This window comes from Cynocephalus volans, chromosome 15 (assembly GCF_027409185.1).
Source record: "Cynocephalus volans isolate mCynVol1 chromosome 15, mCynVol1.pri, whole genome shotgun sequence".
In the NCBI taxonomy this organism is placed as follows: Eukaryota; Metazoa; Chordata; class Mammalia; order Dermoptera; family Cynocephalidae; genus Cynocephalus; species Cynocephalus volans.
This window is the reverse complement of record NC_084474.1, coordinates 41913627-41939195: the sequence shown is the minus strand read 5'-3', so window position 1 is coordinate 41939195 and position 25569 is coordinate 41913627. Positions and strand designations below refer to the sequence as shown.

The following is a 25569-nucleotide window of genomic DNA, read 5'->3' as shown; positions in this document are numbered from 1 at the left end:
AGGCGCACATCAGGATAACCTGGGCATCTTCCAAAATACAGATGAGTCCCACTTCTTGGCCAGTTAGATCAGAATCTCCTAAGTAGGGGTCAGGAATATGCACATTTTTGAAGACCCACAGATATTTCTGATTTGCTTGCCTTGTTATAAACTACCAGGGTGGTGATAAGATCATTAGCTTTCTAGACTGATGAACCTGGGATGGAATCCCTTTCAATCTCTTACCTTTGTGACTTTGGAAAATTTATCAATTCATTGACCCTCAGTTTTTCTAATTTAAAAATGAAGATATAAACAAATTCTTTGCAGGGTTCTTTTGTAGGTAAAACATCTAGGTCAGAGTAAATGTCTCCAGGGATCTGATAAGTAACCTAAATATATGAAGCTTTTAAGACAATAAGGAGTGTTGAAGAAGGTGCCTAATTGGAGAATGCAAGCACTGACTAAATGAAAAAAATTTTTTAAACACTGAGCTGGCCTTACAAAATGTATCTGCAGGCATGACATCTGGTTTTTACCCCTAACATATTGGCCAATAAATAACCAATTTTTAAGTGCTATATAAAATATAAGATGCTGAGATCTCTAGAATTATTTTTCTAGTTCTGTGTAAGATGCTGCTAAATACAGAATTATGTATTTAACAAATATTCAATGCCCATTATGTACTAGCATGTCGATACTAAAAGAACTAATTCAAAGAGTGTATAGCCAATAAGGAGAGTAGATAAATTAAAATGTCTATTAATAATAATATTAATACCACCAAAACTACTTTTCCAATTCCAATTTTGTGCTGCCATTTTACTTAGGGCTTTGTGATTATTAGTATACTTGTATACATTTTTTAACATTGCTAATGACTGAAAATATTAGTCTAATGAATAAGAATTTAAAGTTGTTTTTTTAAGTAATTTTTTTCTTTTTAGAAATAGAGTGTATTGTAACATGGTAGTTTGTTGTAAAATAAGGACCAACATGCTAGTTTTTTGAGAAATAAGAATGGTTGCTTAATAAATGCTAAGGCTCCTTCCAGATCTGAGATTCTATGATCAGGAAACAAATCAGTGGAATCACCACAACAGGAACCATTGACTACATGGCTCACAGTTGTTCTTAGAACTAGAGCACTTTCCAGTGTAGTTTGGGCAAATTTTCTTTATGTGAGATCTGTCTCCCAACCCCAAATTATAAAACCTGGCAGCTTTCTGACTCAGTTAAAATTGGGCTGTCCTCTGTCATTGTCATGGTCAGATTTCCTAAACTCAACTAAAATCTGAGCAAAATCATTTTATAAAACCTACTGTTAATGTTTATTTCAAATCATGACTCCTCCACTTATTAAGTATGTGATCTGGGCAAGTTTCTGCACTTAAGTTTTAGTCTCCTCATCCTTAGGATGGTGATGGTGAGAACTGGTAAGACTTGGTTGGAGGGTTAAAGGAGATAATATTTGTAAAGCACTTAGCAGAGCCTCTGGCATATAGTCATATTCTGTAAATGTTGTCTAGCATTTTGATTATCATTTCTACTCCTGCACAACTAGGACCATTTTGTCCTTCAGCTCAGGAATCTGTAAAGTCTTCATAATTATCCATGCCAGGCATTTTTGCAGGAGCCCTCACCACTTGCAAATTCTCTCTCATAGGCAGCCACTGAAGAGTAGATATAAACTTGGATCCAATTCAGGTCAAAGCCCAGATACTTTACACCTCACCCTATTGTACATAGAGAGAAAGAGTTATATGAACAAATCTGTCATCTTCCATTTTTCTTACATTTTGGATTTCTACTTAAGATTTTTATTTTTAAGAAAGGTCCTGCAAATACCAACCAAACAAAACACACACACATTCTGATGTGATAAAGTCCAACTTCCTTTGCCTGGAGTTGAAGACTGAAGTGGATTGAATTATGTCCCCCCACCAAAATCATTGAAACTTGAATTGTTTTATGTATTAGAAACTTAGCCCCCACTGTGACTGTTAAGATGGTGGGAAATCCTATTACGGTAATTGGAAGGTGGAGCTTTAAAGAGTGATTGGATTGTAGGACCATGCAGTAGTGAATGGATTAAAAATGGTGGTCATGGGTATGGTTCTGAGGGCTTTAAAAGAAGAGGAGAGTCTGTCTTTCTCTCTCTCTGCTTCCACCATCTTGCAATATGAGAACCCTGGGTCACTCTTGCCACCACCAGATGGACTTTGGACTTCGCAGCCTCAGAAACTGTAAGCAATAAATTTCATTTTTCTTTATAAATCACCTAGTTCCAAGTATTGTTATAAGCAATGGAAACATACTAATACAAAGACTTTCCATAATCTGGCTGCAGTTTACTTCTCCAGCCTCCCTTCCTTATTTCTCTCCTTCCTTTTGGCACACCCCACTCCACACCAAACTGACCTCTTCTTCATGCATGTGGTACCTTTCCCATCTGTGAGGCAGTTAGTTAGGCATGAGCAGGTAGAGAGAAATGGAAAATTAAAACTTCCCCATTATTACACCTAGGTCTGTCCCCTTTGGGTAGCTTAGGGGAAACTCCACCCCAAATCCACCCCTTTTGTGGGCAACTTGACAAAAAAAAGCCACAGTCTGACCACGAGGGCCTGCTAGGGACTTTCCAGGTATAAGGATATGCATAGATGGGACAATTTGAGACCTTGGGTGACCTTTGAACATGTTAATGTTCATTAGGGGCTTATACATATGCAATCCATAAACAATTAACATTATATCAGACTGAATTATGGGTAAGGACATGCACAGTGGGAAAAAGGTTATATAAACTTGCCATGTCAATCAAAATGTCAATCAAGCTAGCTTATGCATATACAAAATTAGTAAGATAAAAAAACCTAAACCTAGGAATAAGGGGCCATTTTCTGCTCAGCGAATTGGCCTACTTCTCCCCTTGAAGTGTATCTTCCTTTGTGCTCATTAAAGCTTCGCTGTTGCTTTTAACTCTGGTCTCTGATTCTTCATTGACTTGGGTAAAGGACAGAGGCAAATGGGACCCTCATCCCCTGTAACACATCTATATGCTTCAGTCCCAGATGTGGAGCCTTCTCCCACATCGCCAAATCCTACCCCATTTCCAACCTCAGCAACAATGATGCCAGCCCTTCTGGGAAGGCTTTCCAGAAGCCCTGGACTGAGTCAGATCCAACTTCATATCTAATCTTCATCCCTGACTAGCTGTATATTTGTGGATTTTTAAAAAAATGTCAGCATCTGTGTCTTGCCTATAAACAAAATTGAGAGAATAATCCTAATCCATAGTATTGATAGGAGGACCGATTATAGTAAACAAGGGATACAGGCACTAACAACATATATCAACAACAACTACTTCCTTCCTTGAACTAAGGTCATTTCTTTTACTTGATTTTTTATACAAATGGTATAGGAACAACAGGAGAGCCAATAGGAAAAATAATTTGAGCTAGATTCCTAAACTCATTCTTTACACCAAAATAAATTCTGCAATGAGCCAAAGTTTTAAGTGAAAATATTAAACAATATCAACAATAGCAAATGAATGGAAGAAAAGACAAATGAATTTATTTATGAATTTAGAGTGGAGAAAGCCTTTCTAAGCAGGGTACAATAAAATAACCAGAAGCCAACCAATGAAAGCACTAATGATTATACCCTATTAAAAATATTCAGTATTTCTACAGCAAATAAAAACCCCCCAAAAAGAGAACTATAAAAATTAAACTCTATCAAACCAAGAAATAAATTTTGCAATATTTATTATGAAGGGCTAACTTTCTTCATTTATAAGAAGCCCTTACATATCAATTTAAAAATGCTGAAAATTGCAGTGAAAAATAGGTAAAGTATTTGGTCAGTGTAGTGGATTGATTTATGACCCCCCAAAACTCACCAAAGCTTGAATTGTGTCCCCCCAAGTTTTATGTATTAGAAACTTGGCCCCCACTGTTTGTGTTAAGAGGGTGGGAAATCCTACTATGGTAGTCGAAAGGTGGGGCCTTGAGGAGATGATTGGATTGGAGGACCACGCAGCATTGAATGGATTAAAAATGGTGGTCAGGGGTGTGGTTCTGAGGGGTTTAAAAGAAGAGAAGAGTCTGTCCATCTGTTCTTTCTGCTTCCACCATCTTGCAATGTGAGACAACTGGGTCACTGTTACCACCACCAGATGGACTTTGGACTTCCCAGGCTCAGAAACTGTATATATCAATAGACACATATAAACAAATAAATTTTGTTTTCTTTCTAAATTACCCAGTTGCATATATTTTGTTATAAGTAACAGAAACAGACCAATATAGTCAAGTAGCAAATAAACCTAAATAATAAATATAAAATGATCAATTTTGCTCATAAAGAAATATAAATTGAAGCAAAGAGATAATTTTTAACCTATTGGACTGGCAAACATTAAAAAGAGAACATCCAATGTGGGTGATGGTGTAAGGACATGGCTGTTTTGGGGGGTGCAAATTATGCTACCTTTGTTGAGAACAACTGAGCAATATCCATCAAAATAAAAAATGCACATTCCTTTGAATTGCCATTTCCACTGCTTGAAATAAATTCAAGACCTACAGAAATAAGCTAATTGCAAAATATTTTTATAATGGAAAAAAATAAAAATAATTTAGTTGTTGATAGATGACTGGTAAGTAAAGTCATGGCACATACAAAACATTGAATTTTATTCAGTTATTTAAAAATAATGATGTTCACTAGGATATTTCTAAAAAATGTTAAGTGGGGGAAAAGTGCAGAAGAAATATGATTTTATTTGCATAAATTTGTAATGTGGGGGTGGGATGGGGAGAGTGTATATCAGTAGACACATATAAATGTAAGTATTTTTCTGGAAGCACACATAAGAAACTGAGAAGTGCTTACTTTTGGGAGAGGAGATGGGTGGGAAATAAGGGAACATGTAGAAAAGAGTGATATTTTTATTTTATGCTTTTCCGAACTGTTGGAAGATTGTAATCATGTCCCTCTATTACTTTTTTTTCTTAAAGATATTATTCACTAAGTAAAGTTGATCCTTGAATAGCAATATGTGAGATGAAATTCCAAACAGAAGGGCCTTCCTTTACTTCCAGTCTCACCAGCTATCAATAATAGAAAGTTCACATTGATGGTCCTCTGTGCCAAAGACCTGGGAATGCAGTTCTGTTTCCATGGAGCATTTTTGGTTGCCATATTTAGACTCCAAGAAGTATCTGCTACAGTGTGAGAAATCTTGCTGATTGGCATTTTATTTTCCCTTCAAATTAAAAGTCATGTGTAACAGAGTCCACCTGGCTTTGCTCAGCTCAGCAGATAGATTTGGATATTTTTAGTTCCATTCTCTTGTTCACTAGACTCAAAGGCAGAGCAATTGTTATTTGTAGAATGGAAGAATGGGTGGTAGAGAAATGAAAGGATGGAAGAAGGGATAAAAAGATAGGAGTATTTTCCTGGTTGGGTAAGCTGATTGTTTTTGCTCCCTGGTCCTTGAGGCAGCATCACGTGTTACCAAACATAATCAAATGACAGAGGCTGAAGCTACCCTTTCAGAAGGCACCTCTGCTACCTACGCATCCAGACTTTCTCTTATTCTCTTGGAGCCTGCCTCTAAAAATCCTACATTGTCTTCCAAAGCCCTGCTTTCAAATATCTCAAAGCCCAGTTTCTTTTATTCATATAACATTTCTCTAATTTCCTAGAAACGCTGAGTACAGCATTTGACATGAAGTCCTGTTCTTTTGTCACCTTTTGACTAATTTTGGTTTCTACAACCCAGCATTTTCTTCCTTGTTAGCTTCTTTCCACAAATGTATTGAGTGCCTGGGTACAAGGCACCAGTCTAGGGCCTGGATCTAGTTTTCATAGCTGTGCACCTTACACGTAAACTTTATCTACATAACACACAGCTCATCTACTGAGGGCCTTTATTCCCAGCTTGCCAGCTAGGATAACTGGAGAGGCACAAAGGTGTTTCAAATGGCCCATTTGAGCACTGAATATAATTTATTAACTGGATTAATAAAAGTACTTCTATTACATAGAAGTTCAAACATTTTTTAGAATGAAGAGCCCACACATTAAAAGATTAGAACCACTGCTGGTGGATAAAAGTAAAACACATTTAACTATGACAGAGACAATTTATGCTATTACAAGGGGAATCAGGAGAGGTAATCATGACCTTAAGATCAATCAGTGCTATTTCATCCCCCCTCCCACGAGTGATCCAAAGTGTCACATAATAGTTCCCTTCAGTACTACCCCCTTCAGCATCAGTACCACTTATTTTTTAAAATGAAAACTGTATGGAGGCCACCACTACACACTACTTATGTTTACAAATAAATGAAATCTATCTTCTAATGTGAAAATGTGGCTCTGGAAGCTTACCAGTCGCTAAAATTCAAATGTATTAAAACTTACAAACAGAAGAAAAGGCCTTAAACCTCACCTTGACCTAATACCCCACCTGTAGCTATTAGAGGTCATTTGCACAATCACACTGGAGCTTAACAGGGCTTCTTTAATCACTTACGTCATGTAGGTGAAAAACGTGCTGAGGGGTTCCAGGGAGTGATTCCGGAAATACTCAAATTCTCTGCAGAGCTTTTTCCTCATCTCAGTGTCAATCTTGGAAACGGTAAGAGGATTTGTTTGATTAGCCAAGAAGTTGCCATAATCAGTGGTCTGGAGATGAATTTTCAGATCTGAAATGATGAAACCCCCAATAAAGTTAAATTTTGAGCATGTATAATAGCTTTCAACATAAATTGAATTTATGGTAACTTTTTGGTAAATCCATACTTATGAGACTTTAACGTGAGATTTACACTGTATATGAGTTTGATTTGAATGTTGATCTCTAAAGCAATGAAAGATTCAATGTAAATATGGATATCCTAGCACACCAGAAAAATGTTCACTTATCTAAGAAATCTGACATTATTTAGCAGAGCTAAGAAAACATTAACAAACACCTAGTCCAAAGATGACAAATAGGTTTTGCCTGAGCTGGTTTTAGTCATTTGGAAAGAGCTGCTCGGAACACTGTTGAGATGGATACTAAGGCCCAAACCCAACTTAATGGAAGAGAGATATGTATTAATAGTAGCTATTATGGGTGCGGGATGGAATGGGCACCCATCACTGCTCTATTTCAGTGTCTTTCTATTACATTAGCGGGGCTAAATGGTGGAGTTATATGATGGCTGAACTTGGACTAGGAGATGAGTCTCCTGATTCTTAAAATCCAACATCATATCCGCCAGACCAGGCCATATATCCTTTGAATGTTAGTGGTTTGCGTTGCTAAACAATTGGATTGAATTGAATTCCAGCTTTTTTGTTGTCAGTTCCTCCTGACACAGCATGTGTTTTCTTGCATTCATACTTTTGTTAATGTTGACCCCACTCCACTCTCTAGAATTTCTCCCCCCTCCCTTTTCAAATTTGCTCATTATAGGGTATTCTTCAAGGTCTGGTTGTAACACGAAAATAGTAGTTACCAGTTATTGAGTGTTTATTATATACCAGGTACTGTACTAAGCTTGTATTATCTCATTTCATACTCGTGGCAATCCTATAGGAGGAATGATGTTTATGCTCTTTTACAGATAAGAACACCGAAGCTCAGTGAGCTTAATAACTTGCTAAACAACTCATAGAAATCTGGTATTGAAAGCTAGGTTTATCTGACTTCAGAGTCCCTTAAAAACTGTATTTTATTGCCATCCAGCTCAATTAGATTATCACCTGCTCTGTAAAGCCTTAATTCTCTCAATCAAAATTATTTAATCTCATTCATTCAAGTTTCAGAGTACTTTGACAATAACTCTAGCATAGCACCTATTACAGGATATACATAGACTTAAGTATGCTTAACCCAAAAAGGCATTTACACTATCTTAGTTATACCTTTTATCTGTGGCTCCTTGTGCGGTACCCAACATGTAAGTGTTATTAAATATCTGAACATCTAAAATGTCTTTGACACCATCCAGCACACACATAAAGTCCATATAGCAATCTGGAGCTTATTGGATCTTTATTTGAACATTTACTAAGTATCTATTATGTGCTGTCAACTATAGGAGACCTTAAGATGGACCAGACATATTATGATCAAAACCATGTGCTAAGTTAAGCAATAAAGATAAGGACCTTACTTTATGGGCACATAGAAAATGAGACCCAGATCCACAGGGATGGGAGCAAGAAGACGAGGAAAGTTTCCTGAAGGAGGTTAAGCCAGAGATGAACCTTAAAGTGCTATGTAAGAGTGGTAGGAAGGCATTCCATGAATTAGTACAGGTATGGTATGTGCGAGAAGCTAAAGCAGTTTAGTCTTTCTGAAGCATTAAGTGGAAGAGAAAGAAATTAAAAATAGAACTACCATATGATCCAGCATCCCTATTATTGGGTATACATCCAAAGGAAATGAAATTAGTACGCAAAAGAGATGTCTGCACTCCTGTGTTTATTGTAGCGTTATACACAATAGCCAAGATATGGAATCAGCTTAAGTGTCCATCAACAGATGAATGGATAAAGAAAATGTGGTATAAATACACAATGGAATACTATTTGGCCTACAAAAACAAGAAAATCCTGTCATTCATGACAACATGGATAAACCCGGAGGATGTAACATTAAGTTTATTAAGTCAGGCACAGAAAGCCAAACACCACATGATCTCACTTATATGTGGAATCAGAAAAAGTTTAACTCACAGAAGTAGAGAGTAGAAAGGTGGCTACCAGAAGATGTGTGGGGGTTGGTCAAAGGATACAAAATTTCAGTTAGATTGGAGGAATAATTCCAAGAGATCTATTGTACGACATGGTGACTATAATAAATAACAATGTACTGTATTTTGAGAATCTCTGAGAGAATAGATTGTAAATATTCTCACCACAAAAAATAAGCATGTGAGGTAATGCAGATGTTAATTGCCTTCATTGAGTCATTCTACCATGTATACATATTTCAAAACATCACGCTGTACATGATAAATATACACTATATTTTTGTATTTTACACTTACTTTTAAATTTAGCTTTCTTTTTTTTCTTTTTTCTTTTATAACTTATACAATTTTTGTCAATTTGAAAACAAAGTGGCAGAAAAAGGAGAGGTAAGAATTAAAGCCAAAGAAATATTAGGAATTGTCCGAAGGAGGGCTTGGTGTGACATCTTTATCCTGAGGATAACAGGGAGCCACTGTGGGCAGTGAATTGACTGCTCTGGGAGCTGGGGAGGGTGGATGTGCAATTAGGTACTTGAGTCGCTGAGGTCCAGGGTATAGGCTTTCTTCCTCAGCATCTGGAGATCGTGCCTCAGAAATGCTCTTTATCTGACTGCAGAATTTATTTGCTCAGTTACCTATTTGATTCACTTTATTTAAAACATTATACTTTTTATGCCATGCTTTGTTTGGCTTTTATTTATGCAGTTCAGATTTTTATGCAATTCGACAGTTTGCATTCTCAGCACCAAGGAATATTTGCCAACAGAAGTGACACAAATGGGATTTCTTTCAAAACCGTGGTATTTTGCTCATGTGACATGTGGGGTTTTTTTTTAAGAGAAATAACTTTCAAACCTTTCAGCTGCCAGTGAGATCCCGAAATGAAATGTCTCAAATGTTTCAGACCCTGTAGGAGTCTCGTAACACTCTAGCTGGTGGAGAGGGAAATAGGATGGAAGGAGACCCTCTTCCCCAGCACCAAAATGATCCGAGGGACACTTGAATTCAGGTTCTAAGAAAATCTCAGGATCTGTTTCCTCTGAGATGATGAGAGACTGCCAAAAATAACAACAGCGCTCATAGTTTTATATCTTTCAACATGGGTCCACTTAATTTTTTTTCTCTGCATTTCCTAAATGCTTATCTAAATAGTTATGTGAGTAATAGGACTTCATGGTCAAATAAACTTGGAATAAACAAGCTTCTTTACAGAAGGAATAGAAAGGATTTAAAACATTAATTTAAGTGATTTATTTGAAAAGAGAACTTCCAAGCCACTAAAAACCAGTGGGGATGCCCATAGAGCACACTTGGGAGAGTGCCACTACTTTTTTTTATCTAGAGAGGAATTGTGGCAAGTGGTGCTTTTTCTTTTCTGTTAAAATGAGGAAATGGAAATGTTTTCCAAACTGTGGGATTACTACTAACAAAATAATTTAATAAGTACCACACAGCAACCAAATACAAGGAAGAGACTGGGCTATTTTAACAAACATCAGAGTGTATTACAGAGTACTGTAAATGTGTGCCTGCATGTATGTACACACAGTCATAATATAAAAATGTGTCATCTGTGGGTGGCAGTCACTGGGAATTATCCAAGATCACTTGGCCAGTGAATGAGACATAACAGGGAACTGAGACTTCATGCTTATCTTCTCTCTATGAATTTCTTGGGCAGATAATTTTTAGGAAATTATTTTTGTGTGTGTGCAGCTTCTTGTTTAGGCCTCTTTATAAAAGTAAACATCCAGACCTTTCACACTCCGGGTAGGAAGTGCCTCTATAGGTACCTGTCCAGGGTGTTACCCCCAAGCACCCCCCTGCCTTTTCCCCACACTCTGCTGGTGCTGAACTTAGGAAAGTTATCTGACCTTTCTGAACTCAGTTTTCTCTTCTACGTGATGGATATAGAGTCGATGCTTTCAGGTTGTTGTGGTGATTAAACAAGATGAGGCAGGTAGGTGAAGAACCAGCATATAGAAGCCAGTACAAAATATTGATTTTCACTTTTCGCTTGTACCTACCCACTTCCAAAATAATTTGATCCAGTTGGCTAATAACTTTGGCTTTTGTTCTCTAAACCAGGATTTTCTCAGCCAATACACTAGAATCTACCATCAGATCTTATGATTACTCAGACTTTTAATGAATATATTAGTATTTATAAAACTAGACATTTCTTCCATTTTTATCAATTTACTGCTATTCTTATGATGTTGAAATTTCAAAATCCTCTTTGGTGCTTTAGTCGAAGTCCCCTGCATTTCTTCTGATTTCTACTCCTTACTCCCTTACTTTAGAATGACCATCTGACACCTAGATTATTCTGGCAATCTCTGAATTAATTTTCCTAGGCTCATTTCTCCTCCTGTGCTCCCTCTCTCAAGTTTAATCTTTCCTGGCAATTGTTTTGATCTTGTAATGATCCTAAAAGTGGCTTGGAGCCACTGAAAGTTTTAGGCTAATGATTAAAAAAGAACTTTCCTCACATTTGTAGAGTGTTTTACCACTGACAGAGTGGTGTTAATATACATTGCCTCTTAACCTGAACAATAACCCCCATTTCACAGATGAAGAAACTGAGGCTCGGAGAAGTAGCTTGTTCATGTTTTCTGGCCTTGCTGGTATTCGACGGAAGACTCAGACATGACTCCTGTCTTCACTCAGTGATAGTTTCAGTATCTTGAAACTTCATGATCAAACCTTCAAAGTTTTTCCAAGTTTTTCCCAGCCTAAATTCCAGCTTTATCTCGGGATATTGTAGTACTGCAGCCAAACTAGTTTGCCTCCCACCCATCTGCTTGTTGCTTTCTGTAATTTCATTGGTTTTCCCTGCCTGCCTAGAATGTCTCGCCATCTCAACTCTTCTTCCCCCCAAAGCCCGTTTCATTAGCCTTTTCTCAATCTATTATCATTCAAAATTTGGTTCACTTTCAAGTATATCTGCTATTTATAGGTTTGAACCATTTTTTGTATTTAAATTATTTATTTATTTTTACTTACTAATGATATTCCTCTCAACTAGATCGTTGTTTAGGCTGTGAATAGTGTCTTCTTGTCCTTCATATTTTTCACAGCACCTAACACAATTTTTGTCACATAGATGGGCCTCAAATACTAGATTTAATGTGTGATTAAAACCTGGGTCCAATATACTGGTGGTCATGCAGCACTTCCCTGTGTAGTTCAGTGGGTGCTACCAGGGTTGAAACTCCTTATTTTGATTCTTATTCACCAGAATGAATATTTCCAAAACTGGTGCTCTCTGAAGGAGAATGGAATCAGCTAAATAGAGTCATTTATCAAACACCATAATGGAGACCATGAAATGGGAAGAACTATTTCAGGAATTCCAAAGACTGGCAGAAGAGGAAAAACTAATTCTTGTTGTATATACACTGCAGTTCGAGGGCATATCTGAGAAATAATTAAGATCCTCCTGGTGAACTGGGAGTTAGGCCAGGGAGATATGATCTAAGTATCAGATAAGAGAGCACTGCTCTAGAGGTTAAGCAGCTTGCTAACATTCCAGAGCCAGGAGGTAGAAGTGCCAGGACCTGAAACAAACATGCAGACATTTCTAATGTGTATTTTCAGATTCTTACTACATGCAAAATACAGTCTCAGGCTCAGAGTAATGTATAGTTTCTGCCCTTAAGAAGCTTACAGTGTAGGGTACATCCATTTATTCACTCATGAGTTAAGACCTTAACTGTGATAGTCTTTGGAGCTAGTAAGACAAAGGAGACAAATGTCCTGCCCCAGGATGACACACCTATGCAAATGTCACAGATGCTATACAGGATTGGGTCCATTACAAAGTACAATAGAGAACAAAGTTGAGACTGGATAAAGTAGGAAAGGGTTTATAGTGGAAATGATTTGACTGAAGACTTGTGAGGGGAATGGGTGTTCTCCAGGCAAAGTGGATGGAGAATGGAATTTGTGGTTGAAGGAAAAGTTTTAGAAAAGGCCAAGGAAATGCTTACAAGGTAGAGATCACCACACTGCTCGAGCCTTTAAAGCTAAGAGTGGCATTTTTCTTGACTGATGGAAGCCATGGATGTGTTTCTGACCAGGAAATTGAGAGTATTGGATATGCATTTTTGACATGAGGCAGAAAAAATAAGTGCTATAATTAGGGGTAAAATTATGTCTAAGGGATCACAGAGAAAGCTCTTTGAAATAACAGTCTTCCTCCTATATGTATTTTTTAATTTAAAAATAGGCAGTAAGTATATAAACAGGTAAACAGTGAAAAGTTTCCTGCACTTGTCACCCACCCATCCACTATCTCCCGCCACTCATCACTAGCAGCAGATAACCACTATTTGTAGCTTCTTTTGGGTCCTTTCACAGTTTCTTAGTGTCTAGACAATCATAGAAAAAATATATACATATAAAATTTATCCCCCCTTTTTATTAAAGAGTATTATGCTGCATATGTTTCTTCCTCTTGTTTTTCTCATTTAATATATCTTGGCAATCTTTCCATATCTGTCCTCTTAGAGTGCTTCTTCATGCTTTTTTCTTTTTGTATAGCTGCAGAATATTTCATTATGTAAATGTTCCATAACTTATTTAACCAGTTCTCTGCAGAGGGACATTTGATTTGTTTCCATCTTTTGCTGTTCCAAACAATGTACATGAAGAGCTTGTATAGCTTTCATCTCACACGTTTCCACATCTGTCCATGGGATTTGGAATTCCCAGGACAAGTGTATATGCATTTGCAATTTTTGTAGGTACTGCCCAATTGCCCTCCTTAAGGTTTTCTTATTTTTCTAATATTTTTATTTTCCAGAGTGGGAGTCCTTTTAGAGCAAGCACTATATCTTATTCATCTTTACTTCCATGGCTCTAGCTAGGAAGTGCTTAATATATAGTTGTCGAAGGCACAACTGGAGTAGAAATGAATGTCAAGTCCCTTGAAAGGGATGTAATTGTTAGTGAGATATAATCAGCTTTCCTCATTCCCTTCCAAAAAAATTGTGGCAAGGAGAACACAGTCAAGGCTCAATCCAGTGTCCTCCCACTTCCTGAGAACACTTTTACCGTATGTTTAAGAAAAGATCATTTATTACAAAATTTTAAGTTTTAATTTCATACCTTGTCTTTTTCAAAGAGGAAAGAATATTTACACAACAGTCTAATTTGTAATTTAAAAAATTCTCATGAAGATAGCAGTGTTAATTTTCTTAAATAATATTTATAGTCTTTTAAAGTTATTATTTGGGCTGAAAGTCACCTTCAAAGTTTCTTTATGGACATAGGCTCAAAGCAATATAAATGACAATGGTCATGTGAACTAACTTCCTTCTTTTGTACCTAGGAAAGACTGAGTCACAGGTCTTAGTCACAGGTGGGTACTAATGACTATTTCAGATCACTGTTAGTCAGGGGCAGGCCTTGGAATAGATGAGAATTTCTGACTACAGTTACCTAATTATGTGCACAATAAAGTGCAATTATGAATACTAAGACTTTTCAAAGTGTTTCTGGAGAAAATTTACCCAAAACCTTATGTGTTCCTTGTAAGTTGTTCTAAAACAATATGTTGATATAAGAACACTTTTCTTTTAAAGACTGGAGGACTGGAGGACGTTAAAAGACTGAAAGCAGATGTAATCTTTGCTATGATAGCTTTTCTTTTACAGAAAGTGCCTGCTTCAACATGCAGTACTGTGATGACACAGTTTTACCTCCTCTGCTTTACCTGTAATTTGTATGGTGCATATTTTGTGCAAAGTAAACAGAAACCCTTAAGTCCTTAACTTCTAACAAATGCCCTTAATTTCTTTTCAACTCTGAGTCCAGCTCAGAAGGTGGCTAGGTCACTCTAGCATTCACAGATACAACAGTTGCATTGCTTTTCACAAGTTATTTATTTCCCAACATCCTATAAAATAATTGGGTATGGCAGTCATTATTTTCTATTTCAAAAATGGAGCTGACATCAACTCACATAGACCTATTCATGTATCTTCACTTCATACTCAGAAGGCAGTGGCATTTTAATGGGAACAAAGATGCAGATATCTCTATCCTAGACTGCTGACAGCCTGTTAATTTGGTCACAGCCATTCTAAGCCTCAGTGTCCTCAACTGCTAACTAAGGATGTGAAATTCTTATTTAGGTTTATTTTCTCTGCAGCCATAATAACCCAGACATGGTTTGATGACTTATATTTGATATTTCTGGGCGTCTCTAGTAGCTTGGTACAGACATTCAAATGTAGTTATGATATGAAAATTGAAAAAAATACATGGGTAGTTCATGGAAAAATTGGAATTAAAAGATAATTTAAATCTTTCCATGAACTTTGTGGAGACCCCATGTATTACTGAGAAGAGAGAAAGGTAGACACCGAGTTACAATGACAATAAAGCAAAGGTGTATATGGCAAGGTTTCTTAACCAGGGTGCAGGGATGGCTTTGGGTGTCTATGATTCCCTGACATTGGATGGAAAATTCTGCATGTACACACTTTGTTTTTTCCTAAGGAGTTTCATTCTTCAGGCCTTCAAAAGGGCCTGAAACATTTCCTTGTCTCCCTAATTGGGAACAAAGGTACCAAATTCAGCTAAGTGCCCATTTATATGATAGATCTCTTAACCTCATTCCTTCCTTCTCTTCTCCTCCCTTAAACAGAATCTTTCAGTCAAAAGGGCCTTTGGCAGAAAATGCTGGGAGCAGCTTTTAAATTCCTGATTTTTATCTTTTTCACCTTTTTAATTTCTAGAATTCTCTTTTTTGATGGCTGGCTAGTAGGGGGATCTGAACATTTGACCTTGGTGTTACAACAGTGTGCTGTAACCAGCTGAGCTAATTGACCGGCCCCAGTTTTTAGAATTCTTTAAGTGGCTTTATATATGACTTCCCTTGGTTCTTTCTGAATTCTTTTTGTGAACAGGCTAAATCATGTTTTTGGTATCATGAAGACATGTTATGTGTTACTTGCATTTAAATTTGCATTCCTTAGCTCATTTAGAAGCTTTACTGAAAACTAAACGATTCATTCAAATGACTTCCCTCAGAAGCACTTAGTCTGCCTTGTGTTATTTTTTTCTACCTCAATTTATGCAGATATTCTATACAAGATTAACATTCTCCAGTCACTAAACTCCTAATTTAATATGCTGAAGTAATTTAGGATTTGGAATTATATTGTAATTATTTGCGGCCAACAGCTGCTAATTAAAGTACAGGGTCTGTCTCAACTTGAGCAGTTCTGTCTTAACTCTGGCTTTAACTGGTCAGACCATAAACAAATGACCTCAGAACCCTTCAGCCCTCTTGAAAAGCCTGAAAAGTCACAGTCAGAAGGTTTTTTTGGTTTGTTTTTGTCTTCTAATACCCTTCCTAAGAGGATTTATCCTTAGTACTTTCTTGTTTTTTCTAGAATAACCTGGAAGTTTTAAAGCACCTTATTACTGACATAGAAGTATATAAATTTTATAAGTATGTTTCAAAATGAGCAAGTGTAGCTGTTTCTAATAATAAAAATACTTATACAGATGTGGAATCTTTGATAAGGTTTTGAAAAAATAGCAGTTTAAAGAAAATTTTCATTTGCTAAGTGCTTGTCTCATTTATTTCTCGCTACAGCTCAACAAATCAGGCATCACCATCACATTTTACAAATGAGGAATCTCAGGCTCAGAAGCTTGGAGTCCCAGGTCACCTACCTAGATGCGGCAGAGCCAAGACTTTTGAATCTAGGGCCCGCCCCACCACGTGTGTCTCTTGATTTTTCCCTTAAGCTTCAGTTAAAGGTAAACCTCAAACAAACTCTTAAAATCAACTGGTACCAAGAAACTGGGGATGGAATAGAACCTTCCTGACCAAGGCTTTTAGCTTTTTCTTATTCTTTTTTCCTTAAATCTCTTGGCAATTTGGTGAAACCCTTCTCCAAATAATATTTATAAATCTATAGAATGAAAATACACAGGATGACAAAGAAACCAAATATTTCAAAATATAGTTCTCAAAATGTTTTTAAAGAGTGTAATATTGTGCTTCTTTATTAAGGTATTATAAATCAAGGTTAAAGGATGAGTGTAATATCTACTTTAACTTTGAAATAGAGCAAATGTAATGATATTTCAAGTTATCTGCAAGAACTTTAAAGGGATCTGAAAATCTCAGATTTCTATTGGTGACAAAACCACAGATACTGCTTATAAAAGTATTAACCACAGTGATTTGTTGCCTACATTTTTAATAAAAGAAAATGTTAAATTCACTTAGAGAATATTGAAAATAGAGATGTAATTTTTTTTCCTTGTCCAGGTTCATGGATACCAGAAATCTGAATTCCAGCAATAAGAATCTGCTCAGGACTCACAGGCCATGGGATCAGTCCCTTCTCCATGCTTCTAGAGAGAGACATCATTCCCTTTTTTTCTTTTCCAAGGGTGACAAGAGCTCCACTTACCTTCCAGGGTCTCACACTGGACTAGGTTGACGTAGTCCTGCTGGGTCAGGAGGCTGGCTTTACATCCTCGCACCAGGCCCTCCAGGTAGCCATGGTCCACGTTGAAGTAGAGCTCCGCACACTCAAGCATGGGGGAAGAGATTGCAGCCAATTTGGGCTGGAGCAGCTCTGTAGTCCTGGTCAGACCCTGAAGACTTGCACGAGTCTGGAAAAAATGCCAGTAGTTATCAGGTGGCACAAGCAATCTATCAGCTGATAGTCAGGGTTCTTGTGACTAGTTGCCTCCAGTTTCAGTGACTTTCAACACCGCCTGCTCAGCCTTGTTTTCACAACAGTGAATAAGCCGGATGACCCAAGTAAACCGCAGTTGAGAGAGATTCATGTGTTACCCTCCCACAGCACCTTCCCAGCTGGGCTATTGGGAGGCTTCAAACATCTGAATATTTTGTAAACATTTCTACCCCACCTGAGCTTTCAATTGTAAGTTACATTTGTCCTAAATTCCTTGAGGACTATCAATATAAACAAAGAGGGATTTTTTTAAAAAAATAAAAAAATTTAACTTATGTAAATAGATCAAATGTGAGCAGGCAGTTTGAAGAATCATGAGATGCCAGTTCCATAATAGTGCGGTTTTTTTAAAAAACAAATGGTTAGTAATGTCTAAAAATTGCCAAAGGCTGGTAGCTACTTTCTATCCAGCCTAGGGGCAGAGCCCAGAAAACAATCCCGGAAGCAGAGACCCAGTGCTTGATTCTATAATAATAAGCCACTGTCTTTGCAAAATTTGACTATTTATAAGGCATTCATTTTTCTTCCCCCATTTGAACCTCAGGATTACTCAGAGACATGTACCTGGACAGATAGTATAATTACTCAGATCACAGATAAGGAACCAGCCCTCAGAAGCTTGTAAGGCAGTCTCCAAAAGGAAAAGCTTGTTCTCCCATACATTTAGCTCAAAAATTGTGTCAAATATCCTGATCACTATGTTCATATACAGTATTTCATATACATTGTGTCAAATCCTTAACTGGAATTAAAGTGCCAGAAATTCTCAGGTCTCTGTCTCCATATTTCCAAAATGTGTGGGAGAAGCTAGATAAGATTGAATCAATGTGAATTCTGTTTTAGTCGTTAAAAATCACAGAAAATCAAACTTAGATTTACACAGTGCCCAGACTTTGAAAGTATTTAATAAATAGTAAAGGCTTTTATTATTGTATCATCCTTCTCTGCCCCTGCCACCACAATTCCACCCCCCTCCAACACCCTGAATATGTTTTATGTTGAATCAAATGAATATACTTATCATTTTTGTAAGTCAAAAGATGGTTGCATATAAGCAATTTTATATAGTTCAAACTAATACAAACATAATTAAACATATAAAAAGAAATTCATATTTTCCTAATTATTTTACCATGTTTTACTATTATTGATACGGTTGTTATGATGTATTGTGTCTGTATAGTAGATATTCTATATAATGGTGTGCTACCATGTATCTCTTCTCAACTCCAGGTTTAATGACATCATGATCGAAGCTTGGAGTTGACCATTGCAGGAGTAGTCACACCATGAAAATAGGCAAATGCTGCAAATCGGCTTCATTTGTTGTTTGGTTGATTGTCCAGTCTTAAGAAAGTGATGGAGAAAATGTTAATAAAGCAAATGAAACTTAAAAGCATGTGTGATGTCTATAGCATTACATTGTGAATTGCAGGAAAAATTGAAGAAATATTCTTTCACTATTTGAAAACTTATCCGATTCGGCAAGGAAAGCCCTCATGTTATGAAAAATCAGTGAAGTTCGCTGCCTCGCTAAACTCTGAGACAGTTGTCAGGGTAGGCAGCCACACCCACCCTCAAACACCCCTGGAAGCATCTTCAGAGGCAGAGTATTGTATAGGATGCACCTTGGAGCAGACCCAGGACGCCATCCTAATGACAAAGTCAAAGGCCAAGTCAAATTCCTTTCTTAAAGCTACCAACACTTTTTTTTTAACTTTTAAACTTTTTATTATGGAAAATTTAAAACATACACAAAAGAAAACACTACTATAATTAACCCCTATGTATCCATTTTTACTCACAGCGAATCTTATTTCAGCAATACCAGGGATCGGTAACTTTTTCTGTACAGGCTCAGACAGTAAATATTTTAGTCATTGTGGGCCATATAGTCTCTATCAAAACTGCTCAACTCTGCTACTGTAGCAAGAAAGCAACTGTAGACCACACATAAATGAATGAGTATGACTATGTTCTGGTAAAACTTTATTCACAAAAGCAGGTGGGGAGCCAGAATTGACCTCTGGTTGTAATTTGCCAGCTCCTGATCTATGTATGACCTTGCTTACTTTCTCCCTACCCTGAATTATTTTCAAGTAAAAAGATGCTATATTATTTTATCCATAAATATTTCAGTACCTTTAAGAAGTGATTGGATTGTAAGGACTGTTCCCTCGTTTAATGGACTGATCCGTTCCTGGAGTAATGGGTTGATGGTTTAATGAGTTGTCATGGGAGTGATTCTGATGGCTTTATAAGGAGAGCAAGTGAGAAAGTTAGCTCTCTTGCTCATATGATAGATACCCTGGTTACCATGAGACCCCGTAGGGAGTTCCTGTGCAGAAAAAAATCCCTCAACAGATACGCCCCTGGACCATGGACTTCCTACCTCCAAAACTGTTAGAAGTGAATTTCATGTAGAGGGTTAGAAATTTTGATTCCTATTTGATTATTAGATAGGGTTTTTAGGTAATGCATGCATGGGACAAAGGTCCTTGGATAAGAGGCAAGAGCCTACCAAATCAATTCTAATCAAGTATATGTTGATTTACAGTTGACTTTTAGTATAGGGTTTTAGGTTATGCATGTATGGGACAAAAGTCCTCGGATAAGAGGCAAGAGCCTATAGCTAGGGGGGCAAGAGCCCACCAAATTAATTCTTTTTTTTTTTTTTTTTAAAGATGACCGGTAAGGGGATTTAACCCTTGACTTGGTGTTATCAGCACCACGCTCTCCCAAGTGAGCCATGGGCCGGCCCTTCACTGAATCAATTCTAATCACTGTTTAGGCAAGGGATTATATACACTGTTAATATAATGAGTTCACTGGAGGAGTTTGTGAAAAGGAATCTTACAGAGGTTTAAAGCCTTTAATGTGAACAAGAGAACTGAAACAGAACAAGAATTGTTCTGAGCGCAATAACCTTTAATATAACAAAGTTTAAATGGTGGGAAAACATGTAAGTTTAAGATTTCCAAGGACGTTTTGCTAGATTAGTTACTACATGGGTTTTTTTTCCCCACATTTTGCTTTAAGCTGTTTTTGTGAGTTTCTCAAGAAGTCAGGCACTTTCATGACTGTCTTATTGTTTCTTTTGCATGTCACCTAGCTTAGATTTATGACTCTTTTTATGGTATATTGTTGAAATTATTTTGAACTATGTATGCTTGGGTAAAGATTGTTACATAGCCAATTTCTGTATGTTCTTACTATGATTGATTAACCATCTATTCTTTTCCTGTAATTTCCTTGTTTTTCCAATAAAAACTGAAGCAAAAACTGACTCGGGGCTGCTATCCAGTCTCTCCTTCTAACAGCGGAGTTGCTGAGGTACAGTTCCTTCAGGCTCTCATTGCATTCATGTTACTTTGAGTAATCTTTTTTCGTCTCTGTTACATAGTGAGAAGTGTAACAATTTCATTTTCTTTATCAGTTACCCAGTTTCAGGTATTCTGTTCATGGACTAATATAGTTACCCTAGTTTACAGTTTGTATAGGGAAGGCAGGATAAGTGCTCAACCTGTTCCATTTACTTACCAGTTTTCACATAATAAATTGTTTCCCTATGGGCCAGCCCGTGGCTCACTCAGGAGAGTGTGGTGCTGATAACACCAAGGACATGGGTTCGGATCCCATATAAGGATGGCTGGTTAGCTCACTGGGTGAGCTTGGTGCTGACAACACCAAGTCAAGGGTTAAGATCCCCTTACCAGTCATCTTTTAATAAAAAAAATAAAATAAAAAATAAAAAAAATAAATAAATTGGTTTCCTAGCATTCTCCAAAAGTGACCAAGGGTTTTTTGCTGTTGTTGTTGCTGTTTTTTTTTTTTTTTTTTTTGGTGGCTGGCCAGTATAGAAATCTGAACCTTTGACCTTGGTGTTATAATGCCAAAGGTTTTTCTTCAATAAAAATATTATTAACTTAGGTATTTAAACATGGTCAACATGTTCTTTTGGTATAAGACTGGTAGTCTTTGATAGCTTCCTGCTTTCTGTGATGAGAGAATGTCCCATACTCATTTTGCAGAATTTTTGCCCAGACGTAGAATCAGCTGTTCCTCTGGGGAGCTCTGGTTTAACACTGCAGTTCTTTTATTCCCCTCAACTTCAGTGAGGTATAATTGACAAATAAAATTTGAATATATTTACTGTGTAGAATGTGAATTTTTGTATGTGTATACACTGTAAAATGATTACCACAAACTAGCTAATTAACCTATCCATCACCTCACATAGTTATCTTCATGTGTGTGTCTGGTGAGAACATTTAAGGTCTACTCTCATAACAAATTTCAAGTATACAGTACAATATTATCTATAGTCACCACACTGCACATTAGATCCCTAGAACTTAATCATCTTATGACTGAACCTTTGTACTATTTGACTGACATCTCATTTCCCCCTCCCCCAGCCCCTGGCAACCACCATTTCTAATTCTGCTCTCTGTTTCTATGAATTCAACTTCTTCAGATTCCACATAAAAGTGAGATTATACAGTATTTGTCTTTCTAATTCCATTTCTAGATATTTATCCAAAGGGAAATTAAATCAGTATCTCAGAGAGATATCTGCACTCCCACATTCATTGCAGCATTTTCACAATAGTCAAGACCTGGAAACAATCCATTGTCTATCAATGAGTGAAAGAACAACAACAACAAAAATGTTATGTATGTAATGGAATATTATTCAACTAGAAGGAAATCCTGCTGTTTGCAATAACATTGATGAAGCCTGAGAAGACTTCAGTTCTTAACGCATGTTTAAAAAGAGGCAAAGTTCCTGCAGTGTGGTGGGCAGTACAAAAAATGGTGTCATGGCCCCACACTCCTCCCTGGAATCTAAGGTCAGTACACAGGCGGCAGATTTCTAAGAGCAGATGTGTTTAGAAGGGGACAGTACTTTTATAGATGGGTATGTGGTTATCTTTCCTTAACTTTTGTATCCACTACTTTAATACTTTCTTAATCAGAACATGTCAAAACAAACCTCCCATATCAGCCCAAGAAAAATGTTATGCTGGAAAAATTGAGTTTTAAAGCCACATGAACTTAACTTCTGTGTATGTTCTTCAAGAATCCTAACTTGTTCAAAGCAGATTACAGTGAAAAAAACTAGAAATCATGTGACTGTCTTCAATGCTAGAGCACTGCAGGCAAACCAAGATTGCTCCCTCAACATTGATTCAGAAATGCTATCACATTACCTAGCCATAGCACACTCCTGGTTTAACTTGCTTCTTATAAACAGAGGAGAATTTGTGACTGTTATAAGAATCATTAACTTTCTGGGCTACTTCAGCCAGAAGGATCCCTAATGTTTGAGATTAAAAGTGGACTATTTATGCTTTGTTGATCTTGGATAATTTAAAGTTTTTAAGGGTGTTTTAATATTTTCTTCTTCTTGAAGAGAAGACTGATAGAATTTCAGGTGTTGGTTGGCTACTAAATCCGCCTTGTCAGTGATTTGTAATGTATTTGCCCTAATGGTTCACCTTAGGTACTTTAACAAAATAATATTTTTGCTTTTATTTTTTCTTTTGGTGGCTGGCCAATACAGGGATTGAACCCTGAACCTTGGTGTTATCAGCACCACACTCTCCCAAGTGAGCCACGGGCCAAGTGAGCCACAGGCTGGTGCCTAAAAGAGGTTATTGAAGCACCAAAATATTTGCTGCTCAGGGTTCCAGAAGCAAATTTTCAAAGGGTCATTTTGGTTGTGAACCACAAGAGGTCACCATAACATCATAGCAAGTATCTTTTCATCTGGTTCATCTCGCCTGTAAATTTTTAATTTGAAGAATGTCACGTCAAAGTTTAAACAAGTGACTTCCAATTGTTTATGTAAAGAGATTCTTTAGACCACTCACTAAATGTCAAAGAGTTCTGCTACTTTCTGTCCCTTATTCCATTCCCCAAACCACCCTTGGTCCTCATCACAAATGCCAAGTCCTTTCGTTTCATTTACCCTATATATTCACAGCAACTTATCTTGTTTTAAGGATCCCTGAGAGATTACTCTGTGGGAAAAAGAGAACTTTGTTAAATACGTTTGGGAAATGCAATAGATAATATGTTCCATCTTGGACAGTCAGTGTGCATATGAATATAGTAAAGTCTCTGAGAAGTCCTGTGGTAATTAAAACTGTTTAAATTTAATCCAGCATTTTCCAAAAAATTGATTGGACAATGGTTCCCTTTGTTTAGGTAGTTAATACCTTTACAACCTGAAGTAGTATTCTTTGGAACTTTATTTAAGATATTCTGATTTATAATATTAACATTTTTAAAAGTGTTATATAATTCATATTTCAAACTATTTTATAAACATTAAATTCATTTTTAACTCAAAGAAATTATACTTTTTGAATTTACATGTATTTTAAAACTTAATAGCCTCACAATTTTTTTCTTCTCTTCAAATATTTCTTATTTGTTAAATTCTTTTTCTATTTTGATGGCAGTGATCCCAGGACCTGTCTTGGTATAGCAGTAATTTATATGTTAATTACATGAACTAATGATGGACTCTTCACCAGGGGGAAAAATAAATGGCATTATTCTAAGAGTACTATTTCTATGAAGTAAGGAAGTATGAACTAAGAAAAATGAATTATTACAGTTAGGTCATTATTTTACATTTTTACAAGGCTTGAAAAATGTCACAGAAGAAAGATTTGTAATCAGAAAAGCTTTTATACTAACAAAACTTACAATCATAATATAGGAGGGGACCTCAGAAGTCATTTGATATATCATCATGCCAACTGCAGAAATAGGGAGGAACTCTTGGCTTGTGGAGGCTAATCATTAAATTTTCATATATCTGCAAGTATTAGAAACATCTGTTTCCTAGCAAAACAAACATGTTCTCATGGAGCTCTAATCCACTGGGTCTATTTTTGCAAGATACGAGTTTTTATTTTTTAAAAATTATTTTGTTTGCCAAATTATCTTAAAAATTACTACAAAATGGTTTTTAAAAATGTTTTAAATTACTTTTTTTTTTTTTCTGGAAAAGAAATCTCTTGAGGTAAGAATGTTCCAAAAGCCACACAGAATAAAATTATAGAACATACTGAAAATGACAGAGAACTTAAGAACATCAGAAACAGCTTTTTACAGAAGCCACATGATGAGACTGCCAAAGCAACACATTAAACACTGGATCACTGATGACTGTAGCATCACATACAGCCCTGGATTGTTTATCTCCAGACTTTGTTCAAGAGAGAGGGACATAAACTTCTATCTGGTTTAAACAAACAAACCACAAAACCAAGCAAAACCAAAACAAAACCAAAAAACAGCCTTTGACCTTAAAGAAAACTTTCGAGCTTCAAAAATGTTGGAGATTTTTTTATAACAGACATCACAAATCAATAATGTCAGGTCTGGAGGTAAAACTATTTTATAAGTAATTTATAAACTATACATAGTTGTTTAGTATATTATAATTTTATAATTGTATAGTAGTACAATTAGAGTTTATTGTTCAACTGATGTTAGAGCTGTATTCTGAACTGGGGTTATTCTTCCGGAAAAGCCTGTGATTCTCTACTGCTACCACTAGATGGCAGGTTACTGAGTAGCGCAGAACATAGGACCTCAGACACTTTTTATAGGTCTAGAGAAGTCAACAGGTCAATGAAGAGTGGTGAATTCTAAAGTCAGGAAAGACGAGGTTATAAAGGTATGGATGAGTGGGCTTTATTTAAAATATCTATGTATTCAAAATTTATTATAAACAAAACCGAAAATCAAGACTGACAAAATTTGTTTTGATTCTCACAGACCATCTTCATCTGCTAAGAAGAGAATGTGACTTTGATCTGGCTTGAATAGGTCAAAAAGTTAATATCTTTCATTTATAATGTGTAAATTAACAAAGGTAAGAAAAATTGCCAAAGGGCAGACAACTCTATTGGGAAGGAGGGAAGAGCAACCCAGAAGAAAAACAAAGGGTAGACAATTCACAAACAGAAGTACGAATGGCCAAACGATGTCAGGAAGAAATTGTAACCCTTCTAATAATCAAAGAAATATAAATTCTAGCCACTAGTTTTTACTGAATTCTTCATAAA

At 36.5% G+C, this 25569-nt stretch overlaps 1 protein-coding gene across 1 annotated transcript in view; it reads right to left on the bottom strand.

Annotated features, from left to right (window-relative positions):
* Nucleotides 1–17318, bottom strand: part of ATP6V0D2 (ATPase H+ transporting V0 subunit d2) — a 47365-nt gene extending 30047 nt beyond the window's left edge. The window contains exons 1-2 of the mRNA XM_063080062.1: nt 17189–17318; nt 6536–6707 (exon numbers count right to left, since the gene is read on the bottom strand). Coding sequence (XP_062936132.1) covers nt 6536–6707; nt 17189–17318 — 302 coding nt within the window. The remainder of the gene's footprint in view (nt 1–6535; nt 6708–17188) is intronic.
* Nucleotides 17319–25569: the final 8251 nt, after the last annotated feature.